Here is a 25830-nt window from a genome sequence, read left to right as displayed (position 1 = left end):
TATGATTATTGTGACAAAAGTACCTGTGTGCAGCGCCAGGTGTCGCGATAGCGTCTGCTGCCTTCCAAACACTTTCCCGCAGACAGGACACGGGTAGAGCTGATCGTTTAGCCGCCATTGGGCGATCCCGTTGCCCGGTTCGCTGTCGTCCTTTTCGGAATCTGAGAGGTAAAGACAAACCTCGTTTGTTACAAAGAAAGTTTTGGGGTCAGGAGGCTTTGGAAAGGGAATTCTAAAACTGCAGAGGGTGCCATGGCACGCTGGTATTTTCCCAGACATTTCTAATGGGTCTAAGCCCATAAAAGCATTAGCCTCACAGGTGAGAAGAGCGTCACGGTCGGGTCAGCTCAGGCGAGCGCAACGCGGACAAACTTGGGAGGCGGCCACCTGACAAACAGCAAGCCGATTAAGCCAATTAGGTGGCGCTGCGGGCCTTCAAGGGGCTAATTGCCTAATTAGTTTCATTTAACAGACAGGGTCAGTGGCAACAGATACAGGATTTTACTTAACAGCCCCACAGAAAACGTACTACCTGGTCTGGTTTGAAGTTTGTTTCTGTTAAGAATTGATATTTCATGATTATAATAGAACAATAAATCAAATTGACCAAAGCAGTGACACCAAAGTTGTCAAGATTCACTTATTTTTGCATCAGACTACATTTACATCCAGTAAAATATGAAAAAGTATCTGAACCTTTTCGAATTTCTCACATTTCTGCATATAATCACCATTAAATGCGATCAGATCTGTCAAAATCACACAGATGAAAAAACTGCTTGAACTAAAGCCACCCAAACATTTATAGGTTTTCATATTTTAACGAGGATAGTATGCAAACAATGACAGAAGGGGGAAAATTTCCTTACAGAAACGGGCCGTGCGGATCATCCATAAGGTCGGGTTTTTGGATCTCACACACATAATTTGTTTGTTCAATCAAAGCTGCTAAAATTTAACGATCTTGTAAAGTATAATACTTTGGCCCCATTCATTCTTTCCTTTACAAAGATCAGTCATCCTGGTCCCTTTGCAGAAAAACAGCCCCAAAGCATGATGTTTCCACCCTCATGCTTCACAGTGGGTATGGTGTTCTTCGGATGCAATTGAGTATTCTTTCTCCTCCAAACACGAGAACCTGTGTTTCTACTAGAGCTGAAACGAATACTCAAGCAACTCGAGTTTAAAAACTGATCCGAGTAATTTTATTCACCTCGAGGAATCGTTTAATTTTGCCAGCTCTAAGCATCACGTTTTGCCCGGACTACTTTTAACGCGGGACAACGCGCATCACGTGCGTAGAGGAAGAAGCAATTAAAAACTTACCGCAGCCGACAGCCGCTACAAACTACGCCGACGTTGCTAAAAACTACGCCCGCATGATGCTAGTTTGGTAGCAGGTAGTGTCCGATGCGTCTCATAGATATCGCATGCATTTAGGACTAGATGCGAAATGACAGACTCGGCCGCGTCTGGGCAGCGTTAGTAAACAGCCGCCATCTTTAAGCAGTAGACTTCTCATCGCTAATAAATATAACGTTACTGTCACTCGCTCACGTAACGTTAGCCCTTCAGAGGGCTAGGTTTCTATTGATTATGACCACTGTCGATGCGTGGCTAACGTGTCTTACATACAGGCTTTATTTAATCTGTAAAAACATAGCGCTATAGATTAATGAGGGTGTAAGATTAAAACATAAGAAAGCTAACTGTCAGTTTTAGCTCAGTAGTCATTGCTGAATAAATGTGCTCCAATACAGCTGGTATCATACATTTATTTTGAACACTGCAAAAACTCAAAATCCTACTAGTACTTACAGTTTAGACTAACTTAAAACTTAACTAAAACTTAAAAATAGCTTGACACAAATGGAAATTAAATTGAAACACGTGGGAAAAACACATAGCTTTCAAGTGATGTGTGTTATCAAGCGTATTTACATTTTTAGGTAAGAAATATGTTGCTGTTTTTTATAAGATCTAGTTTTTGGAGTGAAAGCAACGAATTTGTTTTTCTAGTCACATCTTAGATGCAATTGTTGGCTGTTTTCAACAATGTACATGGAAAATAAAGACATTCATTGACTGAAAATGATTCAATATTGGATTAAATATCTTATTTTTCTCATGTATATTTATAATTGCTCTTTACCTAAAAATAAAAATATCCGATTACTCGGTTAATCGATAGGATTTTCAGTCGATTACTCGATTACTAAAATATTCGATAGCTGCAGCCCTAGTTTCTACCAAAAAGTTCTATTTTGGTTTCATCTGACCATAACACATTCTCCCAGTCCTCTTCTGGATCATCCAAATGCTCTCTAGCGAACCGCAGACAGGCCTGGACGTGTACTGGCTTCAGCAGGGGGACACATCTGGCAGTGCAGGATTTGAGTCCCTGGCAGTGCATTGTGTTACTGATAGTAGCCTTTGTTACTGTGGTCCGAGCTCTCTGTAGGTCATTCACTATGTCCCCCCGTGTGGTTCTGGGATTTTTGCTCACCGTTCTTGTTATCATTTTGACGCCACGGGGCGAGATCTTGTACGGAGCCCCAGATCGAGGGAGATTATCAATGGTCTTGTATGTCTTCCATTTTCTAATAATTGCTCCCACAGTTGATTTCTTTACACCAAGCGTTTTACCTATAGACCCTACTCACATGACGTCACAACAACGCCTCCGCGCCATATTGTCCGTCAGCTCGTCGGGTTTAAGCATTACCGCTACGTAAATTCCTCCTATTATGGAGTGTTTTTCTGCTCGTTAACATTAACAATCAAAATGGTGAAGGCGTGTGTGGTGGTTGGTTGCAGTAACAGAGAAGATAGGACGGAGAGACTTCAAGTGCTACCGTATTCCGAGAGACCCGGAGAGGAGAGCGAGATGGACTGTTGCAGTTCGACGAGAAAACCGGGCTCCAAACGATTACGCAGTAGTCATTTTATATCTGGTAAGATGCATTTAATATATATTTGGATGGTTTTGGGCTGACAAGCACAATTAAGATCATTGCGAGGCTAATCGCTGACAACATACAGTTTCAAATTCAAGATGTTTATTTCTTCCGCCATCATTATTTTCTGAATAATATTTAGCTGGTACCAAGTGAAAGAAGCCTGCCTCGTCTCCGGATCATCAGTTAAACAGGTGTGTCCAAACCTTTTGCAAAGGGGGCCAGATTTGGTGTGGTAAAAATGTGGGGGGCTACCTTGGCTGATTTACGTAGAACAATATACGTATTTAAAAACATTTTAGCAAGCCCTTCTGTGTGTCACATTTGCTTTATTATTATTTTTTTAATTCATAATTTCAACAATCTCACCCTTGTGCCGTTCTCTTTCGACACTCGGGCTCTTGCGAAATACTGCTGCTGTGAAATTAAATTAGCTTCAAGTTGCTATAATTTCTCGCTGCGTATCTTCCCTGTAATGTTGTCGTACATGTCAGTGTGTCTTGTTCGGTAATATCATTATCGCGTCACATTGAACTCTTTGAAAAAAGCGACTCTCTCTTTGCAAATGAGGCAGACACAGTTGTTGCGTGTTTTATTGAAGAAATAGTCCAATATCCACCTATCCTTGAAGCGTCGGCCATCGCAGTCAACTTTTTTTTTAAATTGATTGTCGCCATTTTAGAAAATTGGAAGTAAAGGGTCACACGGGGTAATGTTGCTTAGAGTGCTGCTCTTAAAGTTTTTCAAACTTTCGTGAGAATAGGCTGATTTTGTGTAGACAAGATAGTTGTAGATATCAGGGTAGCAGATGTCAGACAGAGAGGGCGAAGACAGCAGGTCGAAAAATATCGATTTAGGCATCAAATATGGATCTGGCGAATGGATAGACTGAAGCTTTTCCACATAATGCCTTTTATGAGTTTACAGCGTCTGAAAGCGCCAGGGCTTCCATGAATAGCACTATAAATTGCACGACAAATTGAAACCATTGAGAATACGGATAAACAATGACGGACAATATGGCGGCCGGATACAGCGACACGTCATTCTGTGACGTTGGTGAGTAGGGTCTATTGCAGATTCAGTCTTCCCAGCCTGGTGCAGGTCAACAATTTTGTCTCTGGTGTCTTTCGACAGCTCTTTGGTCTTGGCCATAGTGGCGTTTGGAGTGTGACTGACTGAGGTTGTGGACAGGTGTCTTTTATACCGGTAAGGAGTTAAAACAAGTGCCATTATACAGGTAACGAGTGGAGCCTCGTTAGACCTCGTTAGAAGAAGTTAGACCTCTTTGACAGCCAGAAATCTTGCTTGTTTGTAGGTGACCAAATACAGTGCCTTGCAAAAGTATTCGGCCCCCTTGAATCTTGCAACCTTTCGCCACATTTCAGGCTTCAAACATAAAGATATGAAATTTAATTTTTTTGTCAAGAATCAACAACAAGTGGGACACAATCGTGAAGTGGAACAACATTTATTGGATAATTTAGACTTTTTTAACAAATAAAAAACTGAAAAGTGGGGCGTGTAATATTATTCGGCCCCTTTACTTTCAGTGCAGCAAACTCACTCCAGAAGTTCAGTGAGGATCTCTGAATGATCCAGTGTTGTCCTAAATGACCGATGATGATAAATAGAATCCACCTGTGTGTAATCAAGTCTCCGTATAAATGCATCTGCTCTGTGATAGTCTCAGGGTTCTGTTTAAAGTGCAGAGAGCATTATGAAAACCAAGGAACACACCAGGCAGGTCCGAGATACTGTTGTGGAGAAGTTTAATGCCGGATTTGGATACAAAAAGATTTCCCAAGCTTTAAACATCTCAAGGAGCACTGTGCAAGCCATCAAATTGAAATGGAAGGAGCATCAGACCACTGCAAATCTACCAAGACCCGGCCGTCCTTCCAAACTTTCTTCTCAAACAAGGAGAAAACTGATCAGAGCTGCAGCCAAGAGGCCCATGATCACTCTGGATGAACTGCAGAGATCTACAGCTGAGGTGGGAGAGTCTGTCCATAGGACAACAAGCAGTCGTACACTGCACAAATCTGGCCTTTATGGAAGAGTGGCAAGAAGAAAGCCATTTCTCAAAGATATCCATAAAAAGTCTCGTTTAAAATTTGCCACAAGCCACCTGGGAGACACATCAAACATGTGGAAGAAGGTGCTCTGGTCAGATGAAACCAAAATTGAACTTTTTGGCCACAATGCAAAACGATATGTTTGGCGTAAAAGCAACACAGCTCATCACCCTGAGCACACCATCCCCACTGTCAAACATGGTGGTGGCAGCATCATGGTTTGGGCCTGCGTTTCTTCAGCAGGGAAAGGGAACATGGTTAAAATTGACGGGAAGATGGATGCAGCCAAATACAGGAACATTCTGGAAGAACACCTGTTGGTATCTGCACAAGACCTGAGACTGGGACGGAGATTTATCTTGCAACAGGACAATGATCCAAAACATAAAGCCAAATCTACAATGGAATGGTTCAAAAATAAACGTATCCAGGTGTTAGAATGGCCAAGTCAAAGTCCAGACCTGAATCCAATCGAGAATCTGTGGAAAGAGCTGAAGACTGCTGTTCACAAACACTCTGCATCCAACCTCACTGAGCTCGAGCTGTTTTGCAAGGAAGAATGGGCAAGAATGTCAGTCTCTCGATGTGCAAAACTGATAGAAACATACCCCAAGCGACTTGCAGCTGTAATTGGAGCAAAAGGTGGCGCTACAAAGTATTAACGCAAAGGGGCCGAATAATATTGCACGCCCCACTTTTCAGTTTTTTATTTGTTAAAAAAGTTTCAATTATCCAAAAAATTTTGTTCCACTTCACCATTGTGTCCCACTTGTTGTTGATTCTTGACAAAAAAAAAAATTTTTTACATCTTTATGTTTGAAGCCTGAAATGTGGTGAAAGGTTGCAAGGTTCAAGGGGGCCGAATACTTTTGCAAGGCACTGTACTTATTTTCCACTCTAATTTGGAAATAAATTGATTAAAAATCAAACAATGTGATTTTCTGTTTTTTTATTCTTCCACATTCTGTCTCTCATGGTTGAGGTTTACCCATGTTGACAATTACAGGCCTCTCTAATCTTTTCAAGTAGGAGAACTTGCACAATTGGTGGTTGACTAAATACTTATTTGCCCCACTGTATAAATGGTCTTGTCAGCTAGAGCACACGCACTTGGTATTGACAGGTCCTCAAAATCAAGTGACTCAAACTCACAACTTGAATTTTAATCCATTTTCTTGCTGATATTTACCTATATTTTTTAAATTCCTTTTGCTGCAGCAGGAAAATACTCCATGCAGGAGTTGTGTGTAAATGTACAAGTGGAGACAAGTGGAACGAGGAGAGCCGATAATGACTTAAAAGAGGAGTTCAAGGGAGTTACGGAGGTTCCGAGGCACAAGGGAAAAATGTGAGTGTGTGTGTATTATGGGAAGGATGCCTTGAATTAACTTTCAAGCCACTCTTTGACACCCAGGAGCCAATCAGATTTCCATTAACTGGCAGAGGGACAGGTAAAGCTGGCACAGGCTAATTAACCTCTGGACCGCCGGCTGGAGGCCTGGGGGGGACGCCCCGGGCGAGGGGGGCGCCTGGCCCGCGGGCTCCTTCAATTCTCGGAGCTTGACACAGGAGTAGTTAATTGAGATGTGTGCGGAAATGCTTTTGAGCGCGCGTTACCGTGAAAAGGCGGGCGGGTGGAGGAGCTGGCCTCTGCGGGGGAGGAGCTTTTGGAGCGCGAGTTGAAGGGTGATTGTCCAAAGCACTCGTCCAAGAAGGGACTGGAAAACATGAGCAGGGAAGACAAATGTGTGAAACGGGAAGATTTATGGAAGAGCTTTTGTTGTCACGACTCACCTGTTGATTCCCACCATGTTCCCGTCCTTGTGGTTGTTGGCTCTGCTCACTTTTTCTGGATAAACAGAAATAGGGAATGATAATCAACATGGATGGGATGATACACTGAAGGTCACGATACAAAGGGTAGACTATAAAATACCGTATTGGCCCGAATATAAGACGGTGTTTTTTGCATTTAAATAAGACTGAAAAAGTGGGGGTCATCTTATATTCGAGGTCTAGACATTATACCCATTCACGACACTAGATGGCGCCAGATATCACTGAAGCGATGTTCTGTCATGACAGATCTCGGCTACTCTCAAGTTTAACCAGTTTGCATTATTTTATTGCAATGTTTTTCCTTATTTAGATTTGTTTCAAGACGACAGTTAGACTTCACTTTGATGGTTAATGCAGTTATTGCAATTTTGTTGTTGTATCACAATAGATTGGTTTATTTACATTTCAAAAACCAGAAGAAAAAAGGCATCAACATAGAATTTACAGGAAAAAAATGAGGCCTTCAAAGAAAAGAACACGCTCCCCACCAGGGGTCGCGTTAACCGAATATTTTCCGTCGTTGACCATTTTTTTACAACGGTGACGGAAAAAAACTGAAGTCCATCTGTTATTTTGACAGGTTGCAATTCACACCCCAGACCACAGGGTGGCGAGTGAGCATATTAATTAGCTATTGTCTCTCTTGATGCGTGACGTCGTTGGCCTTACTCGGAAAAATGTCAAGGCAACTGAGTGTCCGAAGTTTCTTCAAAAAGCCCCAAAACGACGATGGTGTTGATAAAAGAGGTGAAAAAAGAGGGACTGATGCAGTGAAGGATGACAACGAATCAAGTGAATCGCCGGTTCACTCCTCACTGCGGCGAGCAGTTGAAAACGCCGCCAATTACCAAGAAGGGCAGAATTGGTAACACGGTGAAAGTGGCATCAAGCCAAAAAAGCGGACCAGACTAGCCAGAGCCTGAATTTATTTCAAGGAAAATAAGGAGGGTGCCACCACTCTGTGTATTCTTTTTGCTAAGCTGAGCTCGCATACCACGGTAGCACGTCGGCTACGAACGAACACTTGACGCGCCGTCACCCAGATGTATTTCAGAAGACAACAGGAAACAACAAGCTAGCGGATTGTAAGTCCATACAACTTTCTAACGATTTAAAAAAAAATTGGAAGTTGCCTTTATGTGCGTCGTATCAACGTGCATTTTTATTTAATAATAATAATAAATAAATAAATAAATATATATATATATATATATATATATATATATATATAATGGAATTATATAATATTTGATTATTATTAAATGTATAAATATAAAAAAATAATATATATATATATATACCCTAATTTTTGCAATATAAGGCGCACCTGACTATAAGCCGCACCCCACCAAATTTGGCACGAAAACGGCATTTGTTCATAGATAAGCCGCACTGGACTATAAGCCGCAGCTGTCCTCACTGTATCATGGGATATTTACACCAAAAGATATTAACCGGTACAACCTTATTTGACAACGGCATCATACGACCGTCTGTCATAAGACCAAATGAACCATCATTAAACTTTGAACCAATTAGTGCAAAGTTTTATTGCTTCAAGAAGCTTCATTTGGCCATCACTGCTCCCTTGGGGGAGACGGTCAACCTCTGCTGCCACCTACTGTTGACTGTTGTCATCCAACATGCCTCTTAGTATGCATTGCAGCGCTACAGATGTAAATGACAATCAAAAATCATGTTCTGTGCTAAATATTTCTTCAGTTACTGTTCCAATTGTTTTATCAATTGCTAGTTATGGTATTTGCTAACACTTTATTTGACAGCGGTGCCATACGACTGTTATTACACAATCATAATTATGACATGTCTCTGTCCTGAGCATTCATGAATGCTTATAACAGATGTCATTAAGTGTTATCCGGCAAATGATCTCACTTTTGAATGGATGCAAAAGATCCAAGATGGACAAAAATTGAGTTAGTGACAATTTGCCAAATGACACTTAATGACATAAGCATTCAGTGATGTCCATGATAGTGTCATGTCATAATTTTGATGATCTTATGACAGTCTTATGACACCGCTGTCAAATAAAGTGTTACCTAAAAAAAATCAACAAATAAGCCGCACTTGACTATAAGCCACTGGTATCAAAATGAAGGAAAAAAAGTAGCGGCTTATAGTCCGAAAATTACGGTATATATATATATCCTGTATATACATAATATAATAAAAATATATATGGAAACACAGTACTGGCCTGCTTACTTGAATCCATGACTGCACTAATGTTAGTTACTTTATATTATAAAGTATTATTGTGTATATACATATAGTGACTGCATCAAGATATAGTCATTTTAAAAATTTAAGTGACGGGTAAAAATAGATTATGACCGGATTTTTATGACCCTGTCAGTCAAAATGACAGACAACGAAAAAGTCTAGCGCAACCTCTGCTCCCCACAGTCAAACATGACGGAGGCTCCCTGATGTTTTGGGGTTGCTTTGCTCCTCTGGCACTGGACTGCTTGACTGTGTGCATGGCATTATGAAGTCTGAAGACTACCAACAAGTTTTGCAGCATAATGTAGGGCCCAGTGTGAGAAAGCTGGGTCTCCCTTGGAGGCCATGGGTCTTCCAGCAGGACAATGACCCAAAACACACTAGAAAATGGTTTGAGAGAAAGCACTGGTGACTTCCAAAGTTGCCAGTAGGGTTGCACGATATCCATTTTTGGATTTTTGGACCGATAATTATCGTGCACCTTTAGTTGCCAGCAATGAGTCCAGACCTGAATCCAGTAGAACACCTGTGGAGAGATCTGAAAGTGGCAGTTTGGAGAAGGCACCCTTCAAATCTCAGCGACCTGGAGCAGTCGGCCAAGGAAGAATGGTCTAAATTCCAGCAGAGCATTGTAAGAAACTCATTGATGGATATCGGAAGCGGTTGTTCGCAGTTATAATGTCTAAAGGTTGTGCTGCCAAGTATTAGGCTGAGGGTGCCTGTACTTTTGTCCAGTATTGTATAAAATGATAATGATTTGATTTTTTTTTTTTGTGTTCATTCTCTTTTGTAGGGCTGTCAAAATGATCGCGTTAACGGGCGTTAATCAATTTTTAAAAAATTAATCACATTAAAATATTTGACGCAATTAACGCAGATGTCTCGCACAGACAGATTTAAATGACATACAGTGAAACGCTCACTTGTGTTTTATGGAGTTTTGCTGCCCTCTGCTGGCGCTTGGGTGCGACTGATTTTATAGGCTTCAGCACCCATGAGCACTGTGTAAATAATTATTGACATCAACAATTGCAGGCAACTAGTTTATTTTTTGATTGAAAATTTTACAAATTTTATTAAAACGAAAACATTAAGAGGGGTTTTAATACAAAATTTCTATAACTTGTACTAACATTTTTCTTTTAAGAACTACAAGTCCCTCTATCCATGGATCGCTTTAACAGAATGTTTTTTTTTTTTTTTAAATATTTCAATTCAATTCAATTTATTCACACACATTCATATTTACAAATTGTACATCATATCCTAGTGCTGAACCAAGATTATGTGTGAGTCAGGTCTCCTTAAGAAGCTACTAAAAGCTTATAGTCAGGAGCCTGCGTACATCAAGGCAGTCAAGAAAAAAATGATCAGATGAGCAGAAGGGTGAGTTGTGGTATTTTACAGTGTTCTCATTCACCCACACACATACAGAAAATAATAATAAAAAATAATAATAATAATAATAAATGAAAAGAAATACTTCCCTAGAAAAGAATTTATAACCTCCGTATGTTGGAGTTGTTGTATTTACTGATCAGAATGCTTTTTAGCATCATTTTAAAGGTGGAGATGGATTTCAACACTTTTAGATTTTCGTCAAGCTCATTCCAAATCTGAGGACCTCTAGTTGCAATGCTCAGGCTAGTGCTAACAAGTCTTCTCTTTTTTCCACTGATGAGGTCTTTATTTCTGGTGTTATGAGTATGGAGAGGAGTCCAGATTGGAATGAGTTCAGAGAGCTTGCTATTCATATTATTTACAATTTGGAACATTATACCTGCGTTATGAAATGTGTTCAACTCAGTGAGTCGAAGAAGGCGTAAACTGTAAAACAAGGAGTTGGTGGGGGCATTAAAACTAGCCCAGGACATGGCCCGTACCATCTTCTTTTGCAGAGTTTCCCATTTCTTTAGGTGGCTGGGGAACGTGTTGCACCATATGATGTTACAGTAGCTGATATGGGGCTCAAATAAGGTTTTGTACAAAGTGAGAAATGCGGTTAAAGGGAGATGGTGTCTTATTTTGAAGAATAGACTAGAGCTGAAACGAATACTTGAGCAACTCGAGTAACTCGAGTTTAAAAACTGATCCGAGTAATTTTATTCACCTTGAGTAATCGTTTATTTTGACAGCTCTAAGCATCACGTTTTGCTCGGACTACTTTTAATGCGGGACAACGCGCTGATGTCACGTGCGTAGAGGAAGAAGCAAAAAAAAAAAAAAAAACACTGCAGCCGACAGCCGCTACAAACGCCACTGACGTTGCTAAATACTAGCCCGTACATGCTACGTTAGTTGCAGGTAGCGTCCAATGAGTCTCATAGAGATCACATGTATGTTGAACTAGATGCACATTGACAGACTAGGCCGCGTCTGGGCAGCGTTAGCAAACAGCCGCCATCTTAAAGCAGTAGAGCGCTAAGCGCTAATAAAGAGCGCTAAGCGCTAATATATAAGATTAACGTTACTGTCACTACTAGCTCACCTTACGTTAGCCCTGCGGAGGGCTAGGTTTAAATTAATTAAGACCACTTTCGATGCGTGGCTAACGTGTCTTACATACAGGCTTTAACATAACATAGCGTTGTGGAGTGATGAGGGTGTCAAATAAAAACTCAATAATGCTAACTATCAATTTTAGCTCAGTAGTCATTGCTGGATAAAACACCAAGTAGCACTAGTTCCTAATGTGCTCCAATACAGCCTGTATCATACATTTATTTTGAACAGTGCAAAAACTCAAAATCCTATCAGGACTTACAGGTTAGACTAACTTAAAACTTAACTAGAACTTAAAAATGGCTTGACACAAATAGAAATTCAATTGAAAAACGTGGGAAAAAATCCAAACTTTTAAGTGATGTGTGTTATCAAGCGTAAAGGCATTTTTAGGTGTGTGTATATATATATATATATATATATATACTTTTAAAAAATAAGATCTAAAGGTTTTTTGAGTGAAAGCAGTGAATTAGTCATTTTTTTTTCATTCTAGTTACATCTGAGATGCAATTGTTGGCTGTTTTCAACAATATACATCAAAAATAAAGACATTGATTGACTGAAAATGATAAAATGTCTTGTTTTCTCATGTATATCTATAATTGCTCTTCACCTGAAAATATATTTGTTTTATCCGATTACTCGATTAATCGATAGAATTTTCAGTTGATTACTCGATTACTAAAATATTCGATAGCTGCAGCCCTAGAATAGACCAACATATTTGGATAGTGTTGATATAAGATGTTCTATATGGCATTTGAAATTGAGAGACTTATCAATGAAGACCCCCAGGAACTTTGTGGAATCGACTTTCAGACAAATCCTGTTTGTGTCAATTGCTTTCTTATTTGATCTAAATACAATGTAATTGGTTTTGTTGATGTTGAGGGATAGTTTGTTGCATCTGAGCCAGCTATCTATTTTAATTAACTCTGCGTTTAAAATGTGCTGTAGGTCTAATGGGTTTTTATGTGAAACAAACAAATTGGTGTCATCAGCAAACAAAATCATGTGTAGTATGTCAGAAGAATTAACAAGGTCATTAATGTAGATAAGAAAAAGCAGTGGGCCCAAAATTGAACCCTGGGGGACTCCATATTTTATTTCCTTTTTTTGTGAAACATGATTTTTAATACCAACATATTGTTGTCGCCTGAATAAATAACTTCTGAACCAGTTGTATGCTATTCCTCTAATACCATAGTGATGCATTTTCTCCAGTAAAATATGGTCAATGGTGTCAAAAGCCTTAGATAAGTCCAAAAAAATGCCCACTCCGCACTTGCCCTGCTCAAAGGCATCATTAATTTTTTCAACAAGATCTAAAATGGCCATGCATGTTGAATTCTTCTTCCTGAAGCCATATTGTGAACTGGTTATGATATGAAACTTGTCGAGGTATTCGCTTAGTCTATTTTGCACAACTCTTTCTAGTACCTTAGAAAGCGTTGGTAGAACGGCAATTGGGCGATAATTATTCATGTTATTTTTATCTCCGGATTTGTAGACTGGAGTGATTCTGGCAATTTTGGTCTGTTTTGGCACTACGCCATGAATTAGGGATAAATTAATGCAGTGTGCAATTGGTTTTGCAATTATATGGGCAATAGGAATGAGAATCCTACTGCTTATTTCATCTGCTGCTGCTGAATGGGAACTTCTCAGGTTTTTGATAATTGCACAGACTTCAGTAACGTCTGTAGGTCTAAGGAAAAATGAGTTTAAATAATTGCCTGAAAGATAGTGTTTGTAAAATGAACCTATAGGGGGTCTGATTTTATTTGCAAGTTCCTCACCTATGGAAATGAAGTGGTCATTTAAGTTGTTTGCCAGTAAGGAAATGTTGTCATCCAAAGAATCCGGTAGCACTGGTGACTTCTGGCCTCTGTTTATGACTTTATTTAAAACTGCTATTTAAAGTTTTTGTAGAGTCACCTTGAGCTGCACTAATATGTTCTGTATAGGGCTGCAGCTATCGAATATTTTAGTAATCGAGTAATCGACTGAAAATTCTATCGATTAATCGAGTAATCGGATAAAACAAATATATTTTCAGGTGAAGAGCAATTATAGATATACATGACAAAACAAGACATTTGATCATTTTCAGTCAATCAATGTCTTTATTTTTTTTGATGTATATTGTTGAAAACAGCCAACAATTGCATCTCAGATGTAACTAAAATTTTAAAAAATGACTAATTCACTGCTTTCACTCAAAAAACCTTTAGATCTTATTTTAAAAAAGGATATATATATATATATATATATAAACACACCTAAAAATGCCTTTACGCTTGATAACACACATCACTTAAAAGTTAGGATTTTTTCCCACGTTTTTCAATTGAATTTCTATTTGTGTCAAGCCATTTTTAAGTTCTAGTTAAGTTTTAAGTTAGTCTAAACTGTAAGTCCTGATAGGATTTTGAGTTTTTGCAGTGTTCAAAATAAATGTATGATACAGGCTGTATTGGAGCACATTAGGGACTAGTGCTACTGGGTGTTTTATCCAGCAATGACTACTGAGCTAAAATTGATAGTTAGCATTATTGAGTTTTTATTTGACACCCTCATCACTCCACAACGCTATGTTATGTTAAAGCTTGTATGTAAGACACGTTAGCCACGCATCAAAAGTGGTCTTAATTAATTGAAACCTAGCCCTCCGCAGGGCTAACGTAAGGTGAGCTAGTAGTGACAGTAACGTTAATCTTATATATTAGCGTTTAGCGCTCTTTATTAGCGCTTAGCGCTCTACTGCTTTAAGATGGCGGCTGTTTGCTAACGCTGCCCAGACGCGGCCTAGTCTGTCAATGTGCATCTAGTTCAACATACATGTGATCTCTATGAGACTCATTGGACGCTACCTGCAACTAACGTAGCATGTGTGGGCTAGTATTTAGCAATGTCGGCGTCGTTTGTAGCGGTTGTCGGCTGCAGTAAGTTTTTTTTTTTTTTTTGCCTCTTCCTCTACGCACGTGACATCAGCGCGTTGTCCCGCATTAAAAGTAGTCCGAGCAAAACGTGATGCTTAGAGCTGTCAAAATAAACGATTACTCAAGGTGAATAAAATTACTCGGATCAGTTTTTAAACTGGAGTTACTCGAGTTGCTCGAGTATTCGTTTCAGCTCTAGTCTATTCTTCAAAATAAGACACCATCTCCCTTTAACCGCATTTCTCACTTTGTACAAAACCTTATTTGAGCCCCATATCAGCTACTGTAACATCATATGGTGCAACACGTTCCCCAGCCACCTAAAGAAATGGGAAACTCTGCAAAAGAAGATGGTACGGGCCATGTCCTGGGCTAGTTTTAATGCCCCCACCAACTCCTTGTTTTACAGTTTACGCCTTCTTCGACTCACTGAGTTGAACACATTTCATAACGCAGGTATAATGTTCCAAATTGTAAATAATATGAATAGCAAGCTCTCTGAACTCATTCCAATCTGGACTCTTCTCCAACATATTACTACCAAAGCATTTGTAATTGCAATCCTTTTCTGGGAGAAATTGAGCATTATCCGACATAATTGCAAGGGTGCCAATACTTTTGGCCAGCACTGTATGTTTAGGTGCGTGTGAGAGTAACAGACGATTTGTCACCCTTAAAAGCAGACGGCATTCTTTGAGGCTTCCATCTTCCAAGTAGTATCTACCCTGTGTATCTCCATGGGGCTAAGCCCCCCTCTCTGCTTAAACCTAGTGACACCCCTGGACTACGTTCCTCTCACAACACTTCTATCTTCCCCGACCGGAGCAAAAACCTTCCCTTGGTGGGCAAGAACGACAAGAAGCCGCCACACACGTGCCACTTTCAAGGAGAACGAGGAGCGTCTCCAAAGCGTCCGAGCTTCCCCGCGACCTTGTCCCCGAGGTCTCGCCGCTGCGGGTAATTCATATTGATTGCTCATTGTGTGCCGGCCTGACCGCGCAGCCGCCCTGCACCATTTTAGACCCTCCTTTGTGGCACTTGTCGCAGTTTGCCAAGATGCCCCCGTGCGGCACCCCCCGCACCTACACGCTCCTTTACTCTCCTTACTACTACCCCCCCCCCTTTTTTTTTTATCACACTGCTCGCCAAGGACAGAGGTCTCTTTTCACGTTGCCATGGCGATGCCGCACGAGAGAAATGTAAAGGTGGCGGACGGGGAAGTGTGTGCAGCAGAGTGTGCTTGAGCCAGCATGTCTGAAAACGAGTCAAGGGAGACAGAATGAGGGAGGGGGACATTTGTCGGGGGGCGGGAGGGACGCTGAATGTGGAAAGGTAGGTACAGTATGTACTAGGAACGGCACGATTAATCGACGACTATTTTGATAGTTCCTTTGGAGCTTGTTTTTATCAATTATAGCGAAAATAATTCGTCGACAAACAATTTTTTCATAAACATGTGACGACAACGAGCTAAAAATACATCTCGACGATCTCATGTGAGATGTACTGCCCATCCAAACTGGTGTTTAGGATGTGCTTTTAAGCTAGGCTGCGCTCCCAGGCTTGCTAGTTTTGAAACACATGGTACCATTTGTTTTCTTATCTTGGCAATAGAGATTATGCAATGTTGCTTCAGCCTTTAAAGGTCTGTGCTGAGTGATCGTTATACATTAAATGTAACTTGTAGCATTAGCGTGGTGAGCGTCATCTTAAACTCTTAGGCAACTTTTTTTTTTTTTTTTGGTACATGCAGTCCAGGTGGGTATAATTCGTAGAAAATAATGTTTTCCTGCTGAGTGTGTATTATCATCATGTTTTTTTTAAATACATTTTTTTGTAGTTTACGTTATATTCAACTGTACTGTAGCTGATCGTAAAAAGATTGTTTGGATGTTTAATTTAGTCAATATTTTGTGTACCACAAGAGGGAGACGGCATACTGGTGGTAAAACGGACATATTGTTGACTTAGCTTTTTTTTTGGAGCCTCCTAATTCTGTTTATTTATTTTTTTATGTTTTAAATTACCTTTTTATTTATTTTTTAAATAATTTTATTTGAAAAGAAACTAAGAAAACAAACCCCCCCAATTTTTTTTTTTTTTTTAAATTTCTATATCTTTAAATTGATTTATTTGAAAATGATTTATATCAGGAAATTAATCAAACAAAATCAAATGGAAATATTTTTTAATATAGGTTTTATATTTTATTAAAAATGTTTTTAAATGAAAAAATGAAATGGCAAAAAACTAATATTAAAAATTTAAATCCATTATTCTTTTAATAAAAAAAAAGGCAAATATTTGTTTTTAAATTTTTAAATCTTAAATTTATTTATTTTGAAATAATTTCCAAGGAAATTAGTAAAACAAAAAAACTAGAAATATGTTTAAATATAGATTTTTTTAAATTTAAATATATTTTAAATAGAAAAACAAATATATATATATATATATATATTTCTTATTCATACAGTACACTTACATATTTAAAAATGGTATTTTTTCATTAAAAAAAAAAATTAATAAAACAGTAAATGTTTTATATTTTTAAATATTTAAATTTTTTAATTTTGAAATTATTTATAAGGAAATTAATGAAACAAAAACTGGAAATATTTTTAAACCTTTTTTTTAAAGTAAACATTTTTAAATTGAAAAACAAAAAGGTAAAAAACTGAATATTTATTTATACAGTACACTTATATACTTTTTAAAATATAATTTTCATTTTTTTCTGAATAAAAAAAGTAAATGTTTCTCATTTTTAAATATTTTAAAATTTATGAAGAATATAACAAAATAAACGATCTAATTTCAAACATATTTTTTAAAAAATTATTCTAAAAATATGTTTTAAATGAAAGACAAGGTTAAAAAACTAAATATTTACTTATATAGATATATACTGTATATACTGTATGTGTACGTAAACAATATAATTTTTCAATTCATTATCTTTTTTTTTTTTTTTTAAGAAAAAAACCCCAAAAAAAGAGTAAATATTCTGATTTCTGTCGTCCTCAATGTAGGTGATGATTATCTTTGTAATGAATCTAAATGAAATCTTTGCAAACATCTGCTTTTGCTGCAATGATACAGTTACATAGTTGCATCGCATTCATTGCAAACTTAGTAAAAACCTTGGTTCCAATGTGCATTTCCAGCTAAAATAGAGTACTGAATAAAAGTTGATGTGATTTACATTTATCAAAAATTAAATTAGTGATTAACCGACTGTCGAACAATTATTGGCGGCAGCCCAAATATGTACTCAAGCCAAGTGAGAAACACACCTGACAATTTGAAGAGGAGCTCGGAGGCCATTTTGACCGAGATGTCCTGGGAAAAGAGGTCCTTCTGGGGGCGCGCCAGAGGCTCCGGCTCAGTTTTCTCGCGCGCCCCTAATGTGCCGAAAGCCATCAGGTGAGGAGGAGCGGCGGGCGGGGCCGTGGGCGGCGACACGTCAGCGGGGGCTGGGTCCACTTCCATGGGTTCAGCTTTTACCTTCACCTTCTGGAAGAGGCCGTCTTTGTTGTTCTCTGTAACGGACCGAGACCATTGTTAGTCTAACAAGTTCGAAAGTGACAACACTAGTATTTTTGTTCTGTAACTCAGTATACTTGTATACAACAATTAGCAATGCATGGGTCATTAATACAATTGATTTTTGGTCACTTCTTCTTGATTTTGAGTTACTCCACAGGAAGTGACCAGGGAATATCACCAAATGAATAGGAGGTGACTCAAAATCTCAATATTGCATTTTTTTATTTTACGTCGCCAAGCGGGGTTGCAATAGGAAAGAAGGAGTTGGTAGAAGGCTGCGGTCGTGTGCAGATGAGCGAGGTATTGCTCGTGTTGCCTTCAAGAACTGCTCGAATTTCTAACCATCAGCCACCGTGCTGTCCGAGACAATGTGGACCCTAGTCAAATGTCGATATCTACAAACGTCTACTTTCCATTTTATCCATATCCATCAATCCTAACCCTGTGTTTTCTTCCAACATATTGTCGAGGACGGCAAGGTGGCTGATGGCTAGAAATTCAAGCAGTTCTTGAACGTGACACAAGCAGCTATGGTGCCAAGCAAGCTTAAACGTCATCTCAGAATGAAACACCCGTCACTTCAAAACAAGTCGATGGACTGTTTTGTTCACCTTGTGAAAACATAAACAGGCAACTTTTTTTGAGGAAAACTACAAAGGTAAAGGGTTGGACCCTCTTCCACTCTGGAGTTGCCCACGGTGAGAGGCGCCGAGCAGGTGTGGGCATACTTATTGCCCCCCGGCTTGGTGCCTGTACGCTGGGGTTTACCCCAGTAGACGAGAGGGTAGCCTCCCTCCGCCTTCGGGTGGGGGGACGGGTCCTGACTGTTGTTTGTGCTTATGCACCAAACAGCAGTTCAGAGTACCCACCCTTTTTGGAGTCCTTGGAGGGTGTGCTGGAGAGTGCCCCCTCTGGGGACTCCCTCGTTCTGCTGGGGGACTTCAACGCTCACGTGGGCAATGACAGTGAGACCTGGAGGGGCGTGATTGGGAGGAACGGCCCCCCCGATCAGAACCCGAGCGGTGTTCTGTTATTGGACTTCTGTGCTCGTCACGGATTGTCCATAACGAACACCATGTTCAAACATAAGGGTGTCCATATGTGCACTTGGCACCAGGACACCCTAGGCCGCAGTTCGATGATCGACTTTGTGATCGTGTCATCGGACTTGCGGCCGCATGTTTTGGACACTCGGGTGAAGAGAGGGGCGGAGCTGTCAACTGATCACCACCTGGTGGTGTGTTGGCTCCGATGGTGGGGGAAGATGCTGGTCAGACCTGGCAGGCCCAAACGTATTGTGAGGGTCTGCTGGGAACGTCTGGCAGAATCCCCTGTCAGAAAGGGCTTCAACACCCACCTCCGGCAGAACTTCTCCCTTGTCCCGGGGGAGGTGGGGGACATTGAGTCCGAGTGGACCATGTTCCGCACCTCCATTGTTGAGGCGGCCGATCGGAGCTGTGGCCGTAAGGTGGTTGGTGCCTGTCGTGGCGGCAATCCCCGAACCCGCTGGTGGACACCTGGGGTAAGGGATGCCGTCAAGCTGAAGAAGGAGGCCTATCGGGCCTTTTTGGCCTGTGGGACTCCGGAGGCAGCTGACAGGTACCGGCTGACCAAGCGGACTGCGGCTTCGGCGGTCGCCGAGGCAAAAACTCGGACATGGGAGGAGTTCGGTGAGGCCATGGAAAACGACTTCCGGACGGCTTCGAGGAAATTCTGGTCCACCATCCGGCGTCTGAGGAGAGGAAAGCAGTGCACCATTAACACTGTGTTTCGTGAAGATGGTGTACTGCTGACCTTGACTCGGGACATCGTGAGTCGGTAGGGAGAATACTTCGAAGCCCTCCTCAATTCCACCGACACGCCTTCCTTTGAGGAAGCAGAGTCTGGGGACTCTGAGGTGGGCTCTTCAATCTCTGGGGTTGAAGTCACTGAGGTGGTTGGTAAGCTCCTCGGTGGCAAGGCCCCGGGGGTAGATGAGATCCGCCCAGAGTTCCTAAAGGCTCTGGATGTTGTAGGGCTGTCATGGCTGACACGCCTCTACAACATCGCGTGGACATCGGGGACAGTGCCTCTGGATTGGCAGACCGGGGTGGTGGTCCCCCTTTTTAAAAAGGGGGACCGGAGGGTGTGTTCCAATTATAGAGGGATCACACTCCTCAGCCTCCCCGGTAAAGTCTATTCAGGGGTGCTGGAGAGGAGGGTCCGTCGGAAAGTCGAATCTCGGATTCAGGAGGAGCAGTGTGGTTTTCGTCCCGGCCGTGGAACAGTGGACCAGCTCTACACCCTCGGCAGGGTCCTCGAGGGTGCATGGGAGTTCGCTCAACCAGTCTACATGTGTTTTGTGGATTTGGAGAAGGCGTTCGACCGTGTGCCTAGGGGAGTCCTGTGGAGGGTGCTCCGGGAGTACGGGGTACCGAGCCCCTTGGTAAGGGCTGTTCGGTCCCTGTACGACCAGTGTCAGAGTCTGGTCCGCATTGCCGGCAGTAAGTCGAATTCGTTCCCAGTGAGGATTGGACTCCGCCAAGGCTGCCCTTTGTCACCGATTCTGTTCATAATTTTTATGGACAGAATTTCTAGGCGCAGCCGAAGCGTTGAGGGGGTCCGGTTTGGTGGCCTCAGCATCTCATCTCTGCTTTTTGCAGATGATGTGGTGCTGTTGGGATCATCAAGCCGTGACCTCCAACTCTCACTGGGGCGGTTTGCAGCAGAGTGTGAAGCGGTTGGGATGAAGATCAGCACCTCCAAATCCGAGACCATGGTCCTCAGCCGGAAAAGGGTGGAGTGCCCTCTCCGGGTCGGGGATGAGATCCTGCCCCAAGTGGAGGAGTTTAAGTATCTTGGGGTCTTGTTCACGAGTGAGGGTAGGAGGGAGCGGGAGATTGACAGGCGGATCGGTGCAGCGTCTGCAGTGATGCAGACTCTGCACCGGTCCGTTGTGGTGAAGAAGGAGCTGAGCCAAAAGGCGAAGCTCTCGATTTACCGGTCGATCTACTTTCCTACCCTCACCTATGGTCACGAGCTGTGGGTCGTGACCGAAAGAACAAGATCCCGGATACAAGCGGCCGAAATGAGTTTCCTCCGCAGGGTGTCCGGGCTCTCCCTTAGAGATCGGGTGAGAAGCTCGGTCATCCGGGAGGGGCTTGGTGTCGAGCCGCTACTCCTCCGCGTTGAGAGGAGCCAGTTGAGGTGGCTCGGGCATCTGGTTCGGATGCCTCCTGGACGCCTCCCTGGAGAGGTGTTCCGGGCATGTCCCACCGGCGGGAGGCCCCGGGGTCGACCCAGGACACGCTGGAGAGACTATGTCGCTCGGCTGGCCTGGGAACGTCTTGGAATCCCGCCGGAGGAGCTGGCTGAAGTGGCTGGGGAGAGGGAAGTTTGGGCTTCCCTGCTGAAGCTGCTGCCCCCGCGACCCGACCCCGGAATAAGCGGAAGATAATGGATGGATGGATGGATGGATACAAAGGTAAATGAGAAAGCCCTCAAAGCTAAGCTAAGTGTTAGGTCTTAACTTAATACCTGAACTAAGAAAACAACAAAGACCGAGGAAAGGACGGAGGAAAGATCAGACTTGAGACGTTTTTTCACTGGCGGCCACCAGGGAGGGTTGACAGCGCAGCACGTTTGCTCACAATAAGCCTCTCTCAGCCCCCTCCCTGGGGTCGCGTCTTTTATTGACAAGTGGGAGAGCATTCATTGCACATGCGTAAGTTTCGTTTACCGAGAAATAGCTGTTATGGTATCGTTTACTGAGAACAGAAACCGTGAATGAAACATTATGGTAACGTTTACTGAAAAACAGAAACCTTACTTTTTTCATTGTGTAAACACTATAGCACAAGCGAATAGACTGTTACATGAGAAAACAATCACAACACCTAGTTTTAAACACACATACAGTGCCTTGCAAAAGTATTCGGCCCCCTTGAACCTTGCAACCTTTCGCCACATTTCAGGCTTCAAACATGAAGATATAAAATTTTAATTTTTTTGTCAAGAATCAACAACAAGTGGGACACAATCGTGAAGTGGAGCAAAATTTATTGGATAATTTAAACATTTTTAACAAATAATAAACTGAAAAGTGGGGCGTGCAATATTATTCGGCCCCCTTGCGTTAATACTTTGTAGCGCCACCTTTTGCTCCAATTACAGCTGCAAGTCGCTTGGGGTATGTTTCTATCAGTTTTGCACATCGAGAGACTGACATTCTTGCCCATTCTTCCTTGCAAAACAGCTCGAGCTCAGTGAGGTTGGATGGAGAGTGTTTGTGAACAGCAGTCTTCAGCTCTTTCCACAGATTCTCGATTGGATTCAGGTCTGGACTTTGACTTGGCCATTCTAACACCTGGATACGTTTATTTTTTAACCATTCCATTGTAGATTTGGCTTTATGTTTTGGATCATTGTCCTGTTGGAAGATAAATCTCCGTCCCAGTCTCAGGTCTTGTGCAGATACCAACAGGTTTTCTTCCAGAATGTTCCTGTATTTGGCTGCATCCATCTTCCTGTCAATTTTAACCATCTTCCCTGTCCCTGCTTAAGAAAAGCAGGCCCAAACCATGATGCTGCCACCACCATGTTTGACAGTGGGGATGGTGTGTTCAGGGTGATGAGCTGTGTTGCTTTTACGCCAAACATATCGTTTTGCATTGTGGCCAAAAAGTTCAATTTTGGTTTCATCTGACCAGAGCACCTTCTTCCACATGTTTGGTGTGTCTCCCAGGTGGCTTGTGGCAAACTTTAAACGACACTTTTTATGGATGTCTTTGAGAAATGGCTTACTTCTTGCCACTCTTCCATAAAGGCCAGATTTGTGCAGTGTACGACTGATTGTTGTCCTATGGACAGACTCTCCCACCTCAGCTGTAGATCTCTGCAGTTCATCCAGAGTGATCATGGGCCTCTTGGCTGCATCTCTGATCAGTTTTCTCCTTGTTTGAGAAGAAAGTTTGGAAGGACGGCCGGGTCTTGGTAGATTTGCAGTGGTCTGATGCTCCTTCCATTTCAATATGATGGCTTGCACAGTGCTCCTTGAGATGTTTAAAGCTTGGGAAATCTTTTTGTATCCAAATCCGGATTTAAACTTCTCCACAACAGTATCTCGGACCTGCCTGGTGTGTTCCTTGGTTTTCATAATGCTCTCTGCACTTTAAACAGAACCTTGAGACTATCACAGAGCAGGTGCATTTATACGGAGACTTGATTACACACAGGTGGATTCTATTTATCATCATCGGTCATTTAGGACAACATTGGATCATTCAGAGATCCTCACTGAACTTCTGGAGTGAGTTTGCTGCACTGAAAGTAAACGGGCCGAATAATATTGCACGGGGCACTTTTCAGTTTTTTATTTGTTAAAAAAGTTTAAATTATCCAATAAATGTTGTTCCACTTCACGATTGTGTCCCACTTGTTGATTCTTGACAAAAAAATTAAATTTCATATCTTTATGTTTGAAGCCTGAAATGTGGCGAAAGGTTGCAATTTTCAAGGGGGCTGAATACTTTTGCAAGGCACTGTAATTGATTTAATTACTGTAAATACTGTTAGTGTGCAAAAGCATTAAAGCACATCTTACACTAAGTTACCTTGTTGCTAAATCCAAAAAGTTCCACACTGTGGCTGTAGAAGTACCTTTCTGCAAAGCCATAGTCAGATGTGGTTAAAGATATTTGCTAAAGTCCCCGTCTGATAATTCTGAGCTTTTCAAGGCTAACCGCTATAAGATATAAAAACCGAGAGTGACTGAGACCTGTTGAAGACGATTCCTGCCAGGATATCAGCTTTGTGTTCCTCTAAACAGGTTTAGTTTACACAACTTTCACACTAAGTATAAATATATAGAAACTTATTCTAGTGCTGCGACGATTAATCGATTTAACTCGAGTATCCGATTAGAATAAAATATTCCAATTAAATTTTGTTGCTCCGAGTATTCGTTTAATTAAAGTGGCGTTGTAATGGTTTATTTTGAAAGTGTTTGCATTCAGTTTTATTGATTAGGGTGGATACACTGCCCTCTGGTCTGCTTCTTTTCACATGACTGAACAAATGAGCCAACTGCTCCCTGTTAAGAGCAAAGTAAGCTAAGTTTTTGTTTGAGCGAATGTTTTTTATTGCGTTCATAATTTATTTTATAGGTATATTGAACCATTTTTTTTTGTGGGAATATGTGTCTGAAAAATTTGTTATGAGAAATTAAAAAAACTTTAGCATTTTATAGCATTTAAGCTAGCGAACTTTTTCTATGTAAGTTAGCCAATTATTTTTTTCTTGTACATAGATCTTCATTAAAAAAAAAAAAAAAAATTATACCGTTTGAGGCTCAGCTCATGTATTTCAATTTTTCATGTTCCGTATCCGATTACTCGATCATTCGAAGTAACTAGTCCATCGATTAATCGACTACTAAAATATTCGATAGCTGCAGCCCTAATTTATTCATCATAAAAGTGCCTGCGACAGCATTAAAAAAATCTTAAATAGTGTTATCATGTGAATTAGAATCATATTTTGAGATGATTCGACTATATATATAACAATTTGGCAAAGCGCAGATGTCGAGAAATTAGTCTTTTAATCTGCTGTTTAGCCCCTGCCTTTCATTTTAGCGCTCAAGCGCCCCCAACTGGAGGATGATATCGGCAGGGGCACAGTTTCATCTAATTTAGAATTCACCCCATTGAGGGGGAATTATTCAGAAACAGGAAAATGCGAAAATGTCATTGTTTCAATCTGTCTACTCCAATACTTTTACAGGATATTCTTTTCATCTAAGTATTTTTCCCCATTTGCTAAATAAATGGTATGGTCATGACAAATAACAGTCTTTTGCTATACGGAATATGAAATATTAAAAATGCATTTATTCAGTACGATATGGCAAAATTACTCCATAATGGTAAAAACTGTCGACTTCCTACACCTCCCGAACGATATTTTATGCCCCCGGAGTTAGTCATTTCCCTGCCCCAGCTTCGGAGAGCGTAAACAAACCAGGAGGCGTGACAGCTAGCCGAATTGAGCGGCATTTCTAAGTCTTATTCTCGCCCTTTGAAGCGAAAAATCACACAAAACTACCCCGGATCATATCACATGCCGGCGGGGTTGTCGATTGTCTTCACGGATCGGTAACCCCGAGCAAGTTACAGCTCGTCGTTTCCCTGCTGCAGGCAGGAGAGCTCGTTTGCCGGGGAAGCAGCTGGAGAACGACCGCCGGACAAACCAACCGACGTCGGAGAAGCGCGTAGCTGTCCAAGCCCAGCCCGAGGATAGTGGTCTATTGCCGGGCACACGAAGAGGGCAGAGGGGGCTGGAAATCTGGACGATGGCCACCTCCTTATTAAAACATGTGCCATGATCCCAGTATTTGACATAATACAAAACACGATGTTTACTAACTTCCTTGTTAGTTCAATGGTCCCACAGTTGTCGGACTTGTTTTGGCTAATCTCGGGGTGAACGGGAACTTTTTGAAACACAAAAAGTGCAGCAACAAAAACCCTGCAGCACATTTGGCTGGCGTGATGTGAAAAATAAACGAATTAATCCGCAAAATCAGCTGAAGCCGCAGTCCATCTGCATGTGGGTGATGTCACATGCGCATTTGTCCTCAACCCGAGACTGGAGCCGGAAGTCACTCATTTTCATGGCGCGGGATTCAAAATTAAATAAATAAAACGATCGCTGCCACACACATCCAACGGTCCA

General features: G+C 41.4%; 1 protein-coding gene across 3 annotated transcripts in view; it reads right to left on the bottom strand.

The window, feature by feature from the left end:
• The window catches only part of znf827 (zinc finger protein 827), a 237795-nt gene that overhangs the window by 20541 nt on the left and 191424 nt on the right, over positions 1-25830 (bottom strand). For all 3 annotated transcript variants that reach the window (XM_057843537.1, XM_057843538.1, XM_057843539.1), the window contains exons 6-9: positions 17865-18110; positions 6830-6884; positions 6653-6753; positions 24-161 (exon numbers count right to left, since the gene is read on the bottom strand). In XM_057843537.1, coding sequence (XP_057699520.1) covers positions 24-161; positions 6653-6753; positions 6830-6884; positions 17865-18110 — 540 coding nt within the window. The remainder of the gene's footprint in view (positions 1-23; positions 162-6652; positions 6754-6829; positions 6885-17864; positions 18111-25830) is intronic.

The sequence above is a fragment of the Corythoichthys intestinalis genome, chromosome 8 (assembly GCF_030265065.1).
Source record: "Corythoichthys intestinalis isolate RoL2023-P3 chromosome 8, ASM3026506v1, whole genome shotgun sequence".
Taxonomy (NCBI): Eukaryota; Metazoa; Chordata; class Actinopteri; order Syngnathiformes; family Syngnathidae; genus Corythoichthys; species Corythoichthys intestinalis.
Note: the sequence above shows the minus strand (reverse complement) of the source record. Positions and strands in the feature narration are given on the sequence as shown.